Consider the following 12,259-nt stretch of genomic DNA (forward strand, 5'->3'; position numbering starts at 1 on the left):
CATCAATGTGTATTTATAGTGGTTTTGGAGTATTAGGTCATGGGTCGATGAATAATTCTCATAGATTTGGGTCTTGCGCATTTGATAGTTTGATACCATGATTTATAGTATGTTATTTCTAGTACTGTATTAAGTTAGGTCAAGGGGGTATCAGTATTTTTAATTTGGAACTATTCTCTTCCTTCATAGAAACTATTTTGGGCTTCTCCAAGAAGTGTTTCTCCTTCTTGTTACCCCTGTTTGGCCCATATATAATGTCGTGTCCCAATACTATATAAAAGTCCCAATGCTAGTCTAAATATAATTTGTCAAATCCGTTGTACTGTCAATATCTCATCAATTATATCTTCTTTACAGGCTATTTGACCACATATTTACAAACGATTCTTATTACAATGTTAAGTCTGTACAATATTACTAATTTTCAAATTCCCTAAATTTTCAGCCATATGATCTGTAGACTGTAGTGGATAAAGTCTAACTGTCTAATTTAGGCGCAAAATTGTTGAGTCTTGAATACAATTATTTTCAATCAAAATACGATAGATGATCAAATCCAACATTTTCTCTGTATTTCCTCGTACAATTTTCGACGTAGACATTCTGTAATTCCTTAGTTACCATAATAAATAGAGAACATACATATTGTTCAAGCACAAATTACTTGCAAAAACTTTTCTTTTACTTCCCTCAAAACATCAGGGGAAGAAACAAACATTTGCTGCCAACCTAAAGTTAATCCAGCCTTGAAGTTACATGCTACCTATTCTCTATTGTACAACATATGACATGATACAACTCGCGCCTCAAGTTAATCCGTAGGAAGATCAAAGTTGAATGAAAGAGTTCATACATCAAGTTCCATATGCAGCTCTCTTAGTTAGTCCAAGCTCAATGCACAGAGAGTTCAGACTAGGTTCTTCCAAAAGACTATACGCAGAGAACCCGTAATATGAGTGATAAAGCTCTGGTAATTCCCCAGGGAATTTACTGAACCCACCATACTGTAGAGAACAAAAAAATATTATTGTCATCGAGACAGAATTGTCAAAAAAAGAATTCATCAAAGAAATCATTAACGTACTAATCTTCAGCTTGAGGAATTTACAGAACGGAAAAAGAAAAAAAAAATGTTCATGAGTCATATTGCAGTTGTAGCAGGATACAATGGGTTTGAGAAGGAAAAGTATTCATTAGTTCATTACCAGAGAAGCTTTGCCTAATTTATAACCATGCTATGCTTTATCAGCATATTGCGGGATTATTTCGAGTTTTTTTTAGGAGGTTTTCAGGGGACTAAGATATTGGTATCTGTGAAGCTTGTGGATATATACAGGGGACTTCGGGTTTTGTTCAGGGCTGTAATTGACTAGCAGGTACGAAGTATAAATTTGGAGTTTCTCTTACCACAGACTGACAAGTCAGTAGTGAATCACGCAAGGCTTCCCTTTTAACAAATTTGCTACCTCCCAAGATCTTCAACACTCCACCCACCCTGCATGGGCCATGGTTTCATCTTCAGAAATCAAGATGACAAAAAAATATATATATGTTACAAGGTAAAACCCAAATTACCAGAAAGCATAACATGTGTCACTGGGTTTGTTTGGTCTTCCCTGAAATCCACCATCTGCAGCTTGTCTCTGAAGCAAGAAAAGTACATGATGCTAAACTCTTTAATGCCCACTTAATATGACATTAAATCAAACCATTGATCTATTAAAAAGCGTTATGTTCACGAAGAATGTTTTTAATTTTGTAACCTAAAGGAAACACTCGGTCATTCAACACAAGGACTTTAACTAACAGAAAATGAAATAGGAGAGGAAATAAAACCTTCTTGATTTGAATTAATTGTGGACATTGTAGGGTTGCCACAATTGGGATATGTTTGGTTCACCACATTTCAACATCTTATTTCTTAGTATTTTACAACAGATGGACCATACATAATCAGGTCTCTCATTTCAGAATATTCATATTTCGAAAATAGGTTTGGAGAACATCAGACAAAACCAGAAATATTAGACCGTAAAAGATCAGCTGAACCAAAGATAACTTTAGTGCTACATTGGAAAATACTCAAATAGTGCTTACAGATGTTAATGGTACAAGCAAATGTAAATGGTTGCGCGAAAACAAGGAATTCGGTAACAGCTGTCTTAACACTAATTTTCTACTCCCTCCGTCCCTTAATACTCGCACCGGTTTGACCGGTGTGGAGTTTAAGACATTTGAATTGACTTATTAATTTAATGAGTGTTAGTTGATAGTGGGGTATTTTTTAAAAATAGTTAGTGAAAAATGTGTAAGGGGTGGGGAGTGGTGAGTGGCGGGTGTGAATTTTTAAATGATTTTTGTAGGGAGTAAGGGTGTAAGTGGGTTAGTAGTAAGTGTGAGAAATAGTATAATATTGGTAAAAATTTCCATTTATAGAAGTGGTGCAAGTATTAAGGGATGGCCCGAAAAGGAAAGCGATGCGAGTATTAAGGGACGGAGGGAGTATCAATTTAACGTAAATTTTTAGAAAAGGCCATCTGCCCGTCAATAGGTAAACAAAAAAGCAGTAAAACTTGGAAAAAAAGTTAGTATAAAATGAAGATGAATAGAAACTGTATGTCTTTTGAAGAAGTTCAGAAAGCAATCCAAGCTTGCAGGAGAAAGTAGTCTATTCTACAGCTGTATGGTATTTGTTTCTGAAACTGTCAATGCAGTTTGGAGTTGGCAAAACAATCAAATTTTTGCAGGGAAGACTGATTGTCAAGCTGTAATAATCAAATCAACTTTGTATGTTCTGATATACTTAAAAGGAATTTTAAAGTAGCTTGTTATTGCACATAAAGAGTATACTTTCCGACCCTTCATAAAAGGTGGGGAAGTGTATATACAGATGCAACTGAAGCATAACTTGGTTGTTTGGTGTGTGTTGAATTGGTGGTCTACCTTTATATTTGTAATCTGTTTCGGTAGGTAACAAATTTTCTTTATTTGCCAAAGAAAAGAGTAAAAATTTCCCTTCTAGAGTTCTAGTCTTCTATTTATGTATGAAAAATAATACAAAAATCTTTACAAATTAAATAGTTACGGAGTAGAAGTTAAGAAGAAGGTAAAAAGGTAAAAAAGTTAACTACTCCCTCCGTCCCGGAATACTTGAAACCGTTTGACCGGCACGGAGTTTAATTCATTATAATTGACTTCTTATTTAATTGAAAGGTAGTTAGTAGTGGGGTATTTTTTTAATATAGATAGTGGGATATGGTGGGGGGTCATGAATTTTTTATGTTTATTTGGGGTAGTAGGGTTGTTGGTGGGCCCTTAGGTAAGGTGATAAAATAATAAAATATTATGTAAAGTTTCCATTTTTAGAAGCGTTTCAAGTAATCTGGGACGGCCCGATAAGGAAAGCGTTTCAAGTATTCCGGGACGGAGGGAGTAGTTTGTTTTATAGGAGGTGAGTGTTCTCCTTTGTCTCATTTAAAAATCATAATAATATTAAAAATTATCACCATAGTCAATATAAAAAAGAAAATGATAACTTACTACCATTGATTTTTATTTTCAAATGATTGACGTTAAATCTATTACTCCCTCATTTCTGAATAATTGGTCACATTTGATTTTGACTCATTTTTGATACCATACCATCTTTCTCTTGGCAGGTTTTTACATGTCCAACATGTAGTCTTTCATTTGTCTTCTTACTTAAAGGTATCTTTAAGGACAATATGTTCAAGTTAAAAGTTAAACTTCCAAAACTAAGAAAGCAGACAAATATTTTTGGACAGCCAAAAACTGTCACATTTTTATTATTACGACTTAAGAGGCGGAGGGAGTATGCTTTATTAGCTAAAAATAATACTCCCCCATCCACATATTTAATTGTCACATTTTTGTAACAAACTACTTTATATAACTACAATCATTTCTAGACCTAGTGTAAATAATTGTTACTTACAACCTGGATCTTAATCACGATTATGACGACATAGACTGATAGACCCTTGTTGATCTGATACACTTCAGGATATATATCCAAATTATGTGATTGGTCAACATCATTTTGTTAATTTCTTATTTTGTTTACGAAGTATATTTTTTTCTTTGGACCACTGAGCAAAGCATGTGTTGTTTGCTTTAGCTGGACAAGTAAATGAATTAAGGCTCTACTGTTTCAATTTCTCAGCACAATTATAAGAATACATAAAACATCTGCTACAATACTAATTCAAGATTTTATACTAAAATTACACGAGTATAAATAACAGAGAGCAAGAAAAAGAAAAGGATAAACATAACATCTGCAAAACGCACGTCACCTATAATAAATTTAGATTAGAAGAGACAGAAAAGCAAACCTGCATCATCCAACTGAGTAGCAGGGGAACGTTTATGATTGAGGTTGATACACCCTTGGAGAGAAGATCATCTTCTATATATCCCATTAGTCGTAGAGATGCAACGGCACAGTATGTTGCACCACCTGTATCACTAGTGTCATAGGTAAACATTATATATTGACAAGAAAACTAGATATCAGATACGTGACATAACAGGGCAACGAAACTTGAACCAAGAATCTTGCGGCTCAAGTTACCCGCGCTCATCTCAAAATGTAGCATCTCAAAACACAAGTAAAGCTGAAAAGAAAACCAAACTGTATCTACCCACCATGGGATTCTAGACCAGGACACAAACCGAAGCCACCATCATATGACTGCAAAAAGGATCATACCATAACATTAACAGCATAGCATCAGGATTATTGATAGAAAGAACAAGGCATAGCTTGAAGCTTTTATATTTACCTGACAATTCAAAATATATTCCTTAGCCTTATCTTTGTCCACTCCTGTCCAGTCGTCCAACAAATAGGAGATTGCAGCTGATTGCCACAAAGAAAAACAACAGGAAAGTAAGGGCATACTACTTCACAGAGATGGACCATATTGACAGATGTCAAAAGTATAATAGTGAAAACTCTCGTCTTACCAGCACAATATACAAATCGCAGATCGGCCTCAGCCCCGATATGAATGGGCATAAAACTGTCAAAATGAAAAGTTACACAATTATGCACCTCGTAGAAATGATAGTTCGTGACTGAAAATCCTGTTAGTAAGTTGAATATGGGCTTCAAAACACCAATGAATATTCCAAGACACAATTATCTTCAAATAGCACGTATTTGTTGATATATACAAGGATATAACTTCTTAAACTGCCTCACTAACAAATTTTTGAAGCTTCCAACATTCAACGGAATATTTTAGGGCACACATCTCTAAGAAGTACCTAGCAGAACAATGGCACAGATATTTGAGGCTTCCTTTCAGTGTCAAAACCAAAGTTGTCAAGAGAGATTGCCTATCAACTTCAGTATATTAATCAGAAAAATAGTCTCAGACAGCTTGAACAAGAGTTTTTCTTTCTGTTTTCTAATCCTGGAATAAAAGAATTTATTCATTTAACTCATTTAAAAAACACAACTGAGACAGCCTGATTGATCCTTTACCATCTCCCGTATATATGAAACAATAAGAAATCATGTACCCTAGGATCAATCATCGGAAACGATTTTACTTAAACCACCACCTCTTGTCACTAGACTTAGACCATTAAACTCTGCAAATTGAAACTCTTTCAATCTACTTGCAATACAGCACCAACGACTAAGGCCATTAAGCATTTCAGCTTCCTTATCTATAATTACCTTTTTATTAATGCAACATTTTCTTAGAAACATTTACAGAAAGCAACTGCGATTGGAAAATGAGTGTGAGACAACTATTTCAAGACAGAGTACACCATTTAATATATCCTTCAACGAGCATAATGACTTGACTTACATGTTATGAAAGGATTTAATAACAGGGCAATTCAAAGTAGCCCTTCTAAAGTTCACACTCGTTTCCAAAACTTACGACATTAAGTGACGTATTAGATCTACCATCATATCTAAAGCACCTGTTTTGTTGCATTTATTAGCAATTGAAAAGACAAGTCAGCTGGTGATCATCAGAACATCTCCATGGGAAAAAAAATCTATTACTCCGTAAAACTGTGCCAGAATGAAGTGTCTTTAGCCGTAACAAGAGAGATGGGAAGTCACGTCTAAAACTTTAATGTTGGCATCAGTAAAAAATAAATGAGAAGAGACAAGATGTATGCAGGGCCATTGGAAGCATGAGAAGAACATATATACCTCCCATCAGGCTGTTGAAGATTTCTCATAGATTTCACAATGGATTCAGAATCAAACAAAGAAAAATCATAGCCGATTATCTTTAATATGGCTAGTGCACTATATGTACTTGCCAAATGACTGCTGTTACATTTCGAATTCTGCAACAAAGATATAGAATTAGAAACGAACTGTTTGAGAAAGCTGTTCTTTTATCTTTGTACATTAATCATACTCAACCCAAATAATTCCAGATTATCTGCATGCAAAACTAACCCTGTGGACATCTGCAAACTGTGATGACCTCGAGCCAAGAAATCCATAAAATTGTCCTAAGACATCATAAGAGGTCATTAGACAATTTTCCGTCAGGGCCGTCAAAACAATTTCATCAATGATAAATAGCAACCCCCTACCCCCAAAAAGAAAATATAAACAGCACGCAGAGAATCACATACCGTTTCTGAATGCATCTTGATCTTTTTGATGAACCTGAAATGACAACACCCATGCAACAATTGCCTTCTTGTCAACCTATCAAACAAACAACTTTACAACATGAAACATGCAGTTGAAGATCTTTGGCAATATAAAAAAGTTGGAGTTTAATTCCTACACTGCATGAACTCTTTTTATTTAACCTCGACAATTAAAAAAAATGAAAAAGATGCTTCAGCACATATGGATTCCAAGAAACAGCCTAATATTACACCCATATCAAACAGAATACACAACAGTGAGTTGGAAAGAGAAAAAAGTAAAAGTCAAATGGAAAACTTATTACTAGAAAAAATTTCATACTTTGTACACAAACAACACATAGTTAGCCTGTTATATACTAAACAGACCTAAGGAGGCGCAGCATAAGTGCAAGCACAACCTACAGAAAGCTGAGCTGCCTACTGAAGAATGTTTGAGATTTGAAAACAACAAAACAACAGTCAAAATCGCAAAAATATTATTTAGCAGTGCCATCTTCAAGATTCTGTGGGGTAAATATCTAGCGACAGATGAGAAGTTAAATCTTCGAGCTAATTGATCCAGTTTGGGTACAGTAACACTTCAATTTGAGAAGTTTACACTTGGGTATTGTTATTATCAGTTCACTTGTACTTATATTCCATGACAAAACCATAGTGTTCCTTATATTGCTTAAAAAGACAAGAGCTCTTGCACTTAGCTCAGGGAAGCTGCTACAAGCAACAGAATCCAGAAAAGTTATCTGTAATACATCCCAAAGACACAAGTATGCCTCTGTAAACAACTTAAGAAAATGCACCATAAAATGCACCCAGCAACACGTAACATATAGCCCAGGTTACAAGTAATCAGCTAGGACCAGCAAACACATGAAATATAGCATGTTGAATTTGGAAATATGAGCTGCACACCACTCACAGACACAATTTCAGAGTTCAGCCTATCCATCTTGATCTCTCCACAGTGAAGTTGCTTGAGCATACCTGATGGGAAAATCAAGTGCAAAGTTGGGCTACATGACTTAGGAGCTCCGATTGGCTCCAACTACTGGCTACGTGTATCATGAAAATAGGAAATATACTATGCACCAAGCCAGTAAATATTGGTTATACTCAGGCCCGGTCCTGACTTTTTGGGGGCACTGGGCGAAATAAGGGATTAGGGCCCCTTTCGAAATGATATGTCTGATACATAACTGAAATGTATCGTTTCGGTATTGGGAAATAGACACATTAAAATTTTCGTCCAATCCACATATTCAAATTCAAATCAATAAAAAATTATTTTATCTTCTTCTAGAATTTCATCGGTCTACTGCTAAGCACTTGCAAACTATTAGTAAAATAGATAATCATTTAATTATAGTATTGGGTATTCAATATAAATACGGAGTAATAAGGTTTGTTATTTGTTCAAAAATAAAATAAAATTAGTATCAATATATTTATTTTAGTAGTTATTTACTCTTGTTTTCATTAAAGTTCGAAATTTGATTTTTCAGTAATATGTAAGATAGACTCATAGTCCATCGTACTAAAAGCTAAACTAGATATCAAGCACTACATACGTAAGCTCGGTGTGTACTTATTTGTCTTAAACATAGTGCTAACATGAAAGAAAGAGTTTTAATAAGTTAAAAATGAACATACGCAAAATATACATGAGAAAAATCAATTCCTAAAAAATTAAAGTGGATTTTAAAAAAAAAAGCTAAAAAGTAAAAAAAAAATGAAACAGAATGCAGCAGTTGTGTAGGGATTCGCTGGCGCGAGGACTCGAACCCAGGCCCCGCGAGTAAAACATGGAAGCACTTTACCACTGAGCCAATGATACATTTTTGTTCTTTAGAGCGTTAATTTAGTATTGTATTAATACACTGTTCAGATTTCAATTCTTGGGCCCCTTTTCGCCTTGGGCCCTAGGCGGCTGCACTCCTCGCCTACCCTCAGGGCCGGGGCTGGTTATACCGAGGAAGTAATATACACCATGGAGGATAATTTGTACAATGTATTATACAAGTCAAATGATTGTTAATTTTTATCATGATTCCTGTCCCAGCTATGCAAACTTACCTTTAGACTCGGATAAGCTTAGTTAAGTTGTTTGTACAATGTCGATTCCTTATCCCTAATATCCCACCCCAGCTCCACCACTCTCTCAGCCTCATAAGGAGTCGGGGAAAAACCTAGCTCAAACTTTCATCGGATGTTATCCCACCCCAGCTCCACCACTCTCTCGGCCTCATAAGGAGTCGGGGAAAAACCTAGCTCAAACTTTCATCGGATGTTACAAATCTCATACCCTCGCTGCACGCCCACTGACACCTCACCCCCACCCCAAATTCCCGAACAAAAAATTCCAAAGAAACAAATATCAAAAAAAGAAAAGGGAACAACCCAAGAAACTCAATGTTTCCCTCAAAACTTATCAAATATCAATTAAAGCACGGTAAAGTATTCTTATCAACAGAAAAATCCTGAATTTGTGTGTGCATTTACTCAAGCTTGGCACTTCATCAAGAGATGGAGACATAATCTATAATTCGAGGATTTAAAAACACCAAATTCTCTACGAGTTTTGGAGTTCATGAGAACCCAAATTCACATTTATCAGAAAATCTAAAGGACTGAGGAATTCCATGCATATCAGGCTGTTGGATTTCCAAAGCCTTACCAAACCAACAATTGATCTCATAGATCATACATCATTTTAGAGAAAGAGAACTTCATCGCTCCAAAACATGCTAATGTAAGTTCCACTATCTATTAGTTTTGTTTTTGGTGTAGAGAGATCAGAGAGCCACAAAAGGGCAAATGATGTAAACGTAATTCAATCTCGGGTACCATCCCCCGTAACTTTAACTAGCTCAGCTAGTTGGCATCCCAATATCTGTTTTATTGTATGAATATGCCACCAATGCTATCCCATATAAGGGATAAGACACGGTTAAACTGAGGTGGCCTGTGACAGGAAAAGAACTAAGAAGCATCCTAAGATGAACACGATAAAAAGAACACCTAGGCACACTTGATGATTCTTCCGTTTTGCCATAAGAACATCACTATGTGTGTATATCAAGTGAAGGATTAGCCAAACAAAAGTAAGGATCCCTCATGGCCAGCTCTCTCCGGAAGAAGACAACATCGCTCATCACAAGCAAGTGAAGCAACATATGGCTATGGCAGCACAACATTTGCACAACTCTTCAGATAGGGAAATACAAAGTAGGCACATTCAGGAAATTCAATACAAAATTTATGCTTGTCCGACTTTGCATGGAAAGAATCACCCACATTAGCTTGACGCGCACAATAATAAAAAACAGTGTAAAAGCCAACATGGCTCCCTTCCCTCCATGGGCTGATCTTCCAAAAGGGTGTTTTAAATTGGGTAATTGAGTACAATTACTTAGAACAAAAGAAGTTGAAGCCTTGAAGGTTCAAACCTTGCTCCCTCAAGAAAAAGAAAATTATGCAAGATCTGCATCGCTTACAATTAGCCAATAATCATCAACTAACTCCTTTCAAACAAAAATTGTACCTAGGCTATAAAAACTCAAACCATAGAAATACATGTCATCTTCTTAAACAAGTTCTATAAGTTTCTCCTTTTAATTATTTTATAAAAGATACAAATTATGATGCCTTACTAATTGTGTTTTTTAACAACTCTTTCAATTTTGTATTTAAAATTTGATTAATGGACTAATGTAATGTATATATATATTGGCCTTACATATTCCTCTACTCCCTCTCTCCTTGCTGTTTCCCCTTCCTCGGTTCCTCCTTCCCCAAAGCCTTTCACTTTACGTATTCTAATACACAATCCTCCCCTTTCCGCTTAGTTCCCCTAACTAGTTATTTTTATGGTCATGGATTTTACAACATAGAAGTATTAGTTTTAACTAATACTATTATGAGTACGTCAAAAAAAAACTAATACGATTCATCTAAATACATGGTCATTGTCTTTGATTTGACATAAAGTACCATATCCTTAAATCGCATCCTTCTATCTTCATAATCTTCACAATGGTAAGACTTTCCTTTTATATTATCTCGCAGACTAACCTCAACCGTCAATTGTTGGGCTCACTAAACAATGTGATCATCAGGCTTTTTTCAACAAACTTAGAGTTCTCAAACCATAATATTTGATTTTTTTTTTTATATGTACAATGTAAAATATGACTAGTAAGAATTATTTCGAATAATGTAGGATATGCCACACCAAATGTATACTTCGTATATGAAGCTTTCCTTACGGCGTTGTGTGTGCTTTCTTTGCTAAACTACACGAGAACCATATAGTTCAGATAAAATCCTATCGAAGTTCAATTCTTTATCTTTTTGGCTACTTCTAGCCAAACATCTCTTTAAGCTCGCGACCTCAGCAAAAAAACACACATTATTCTGATTTGAGAATTCAATCTAACATCAAATTCTCCACAAGTTTAGAACTTTACGAGAACCCAAATCATGCTTATCAAGTAATCCATCAATATCCATGTAAAACCACAATGATTAACCTCGGACATTGTTTATATGACCAATTCATAAATCACTAAATTTAAATCAACTTAATTATCAACAAAACACCGCAAATCAGAATAAAAAGTGCATATAATAACATCATAACATACCAATAACTCAAATAACAATATAATTTTGAACAATATGTAATGGAAACAATTAAATTAGAATGAATGAAATAAAAATAGTGGAAGAAGAGAATACCCGATCTAAGGAGCCAATAATGTCGAGAGAGGAGAGAGAAAAGTAAGCAAGAGTGAGATGGTTGATCTCTTGAGACTCGTAATCGCTTGGCAGCAACTCGTACATCATGTCTAGAAATCGAACATGGCGTTCTTTGTCAAACAATGGATCAATTGAAAACGGTTCGGTTAAGTTCGACGCCATTTTTGTAGTTATGGTCGAGAATTCAAGAGTTGCAGGTTATTTTTATGTTGTTTGATTCAATTGGAATTTTCAATTTTGAGTCAGCAAAGTTGAGGTTCAACATCAACTCCGACTCTCCGAGTCAGTGTGATCAGAACTTCAGAAGTGCCAAGTATTTTGATTCACATCGGAGAGTGAGACTCCTCGTATGGTTGTATGTCGTGCTGTCTGTTACGGAGTTGTTCGTGTGCTGATTTCACAAATTCTTATTTGCAAGGGGTGTCAAATCGGGTTTTCGGTTTGGCTTTCGGTTCGGGTTCATCAGTTCGGGTTGAAACCGATTTATTTTGCTATTGGTTCGGTTCGAGTCGGGTTGAAATTTTAACGGTTCGAGTCGGGTTGAAATTTTAACGGTTCGGGTTTGGGTTATGTGTTACGAGTTCATATCGGGTCGGTTCATTTCGGGTTCATAACGGGTCGAGTTCGTATCGGTCGGGTTCATATCGGGTCGGTTCATATTTGGTCGGGTCATAACCGGGTTAGGGCGGTTCATATCGGTTTAGGTTCATAAAGGGTCGGGTTCATATCGGGTCAATTCGGTTCGGTTTGTTAACGGGTTTAGCCGGATTGTAATCGGGTCGGGTTTATATCGGGTCGGGTTCATATCGGGTAGGTTTCATGTTTAGTTAGATCAATTCGG

The 12,259-nt window shown here is 35.7% G+C and overlaps 1 protein-coding gene across 1 annotated transcript; it reads right to left on the reverse strand.

The window, feature by feature from the left end:
• Positions 1-547: 547 nt before the first annotated feature.
• Positions 548-11,786, reverse strand: LOC110798485 (geranylgeranyl transferase type-1 subunit beta). Its single transcript, XM_022003663.2, has 11 exons — positions 11,398-11,786; positions 6,640-6,715; positions 6,458-6,513; positions 6,203-6,342; positions 4,990-5,045; positions 4,806-4,882; positions 4,669-4,714; positions 4,356-4,480; positions 1,576-1,643; positions 1,408-1,495; positions 548-1,004 (listed from the first exon to the last, which is right to left on the reverse strand). Exons 1-11 carry the CDS (start codon positions 11,578-11,580, stop codon positions 855-857), a joined length of 1,065 nt encoding a protein of 354 aa, XP_021859355.1. The 5' UTR covers positions 11,581-11,786; the 3' UTR covers positions 548-854.
• Positions 11,787-12,259: the final 473 nt, after the last annotated feature.

This window comes from Spinacia oleracea, chromosome 1 (assembly GCF_020520425.1).
Source record: "Spinacia oleracea cultivar Varoflay chromosome 1, BTI_SOV_V1, whole genome shotgun sequence".
Taxonomy (NCBI): domain Eukaryota; kingdom Viridiplantae; phylum Streptophyta; class Magnoliopsida; order Caryophyllales; family Amaranthaceae; genus Spinacia; species Spinacia oleracea.

Coding starts and splice junctions, on each gene's coding strand:
- LOC110798485 (XM_022003663.2), bottom strand. CDS start 11,580: ATGGCGTCGAACTTAACCGAACCGTTTTCAATTGATCCATTGTTTGAC. Junction 6,716..11,397: donor TTATTGGCTCCTTAGATCGG/GTATTCTCTTCT, acceptor TTTGTTTGATAG/GTTGACAAGAAGGCAATTGT. Junction 6,514..6,639: donor TCAAGATGCATTCAGAAACG/GTATGTGATTCT, acceptor ATGATGTCTTAG/GACAATTTTATGGATTTCTT.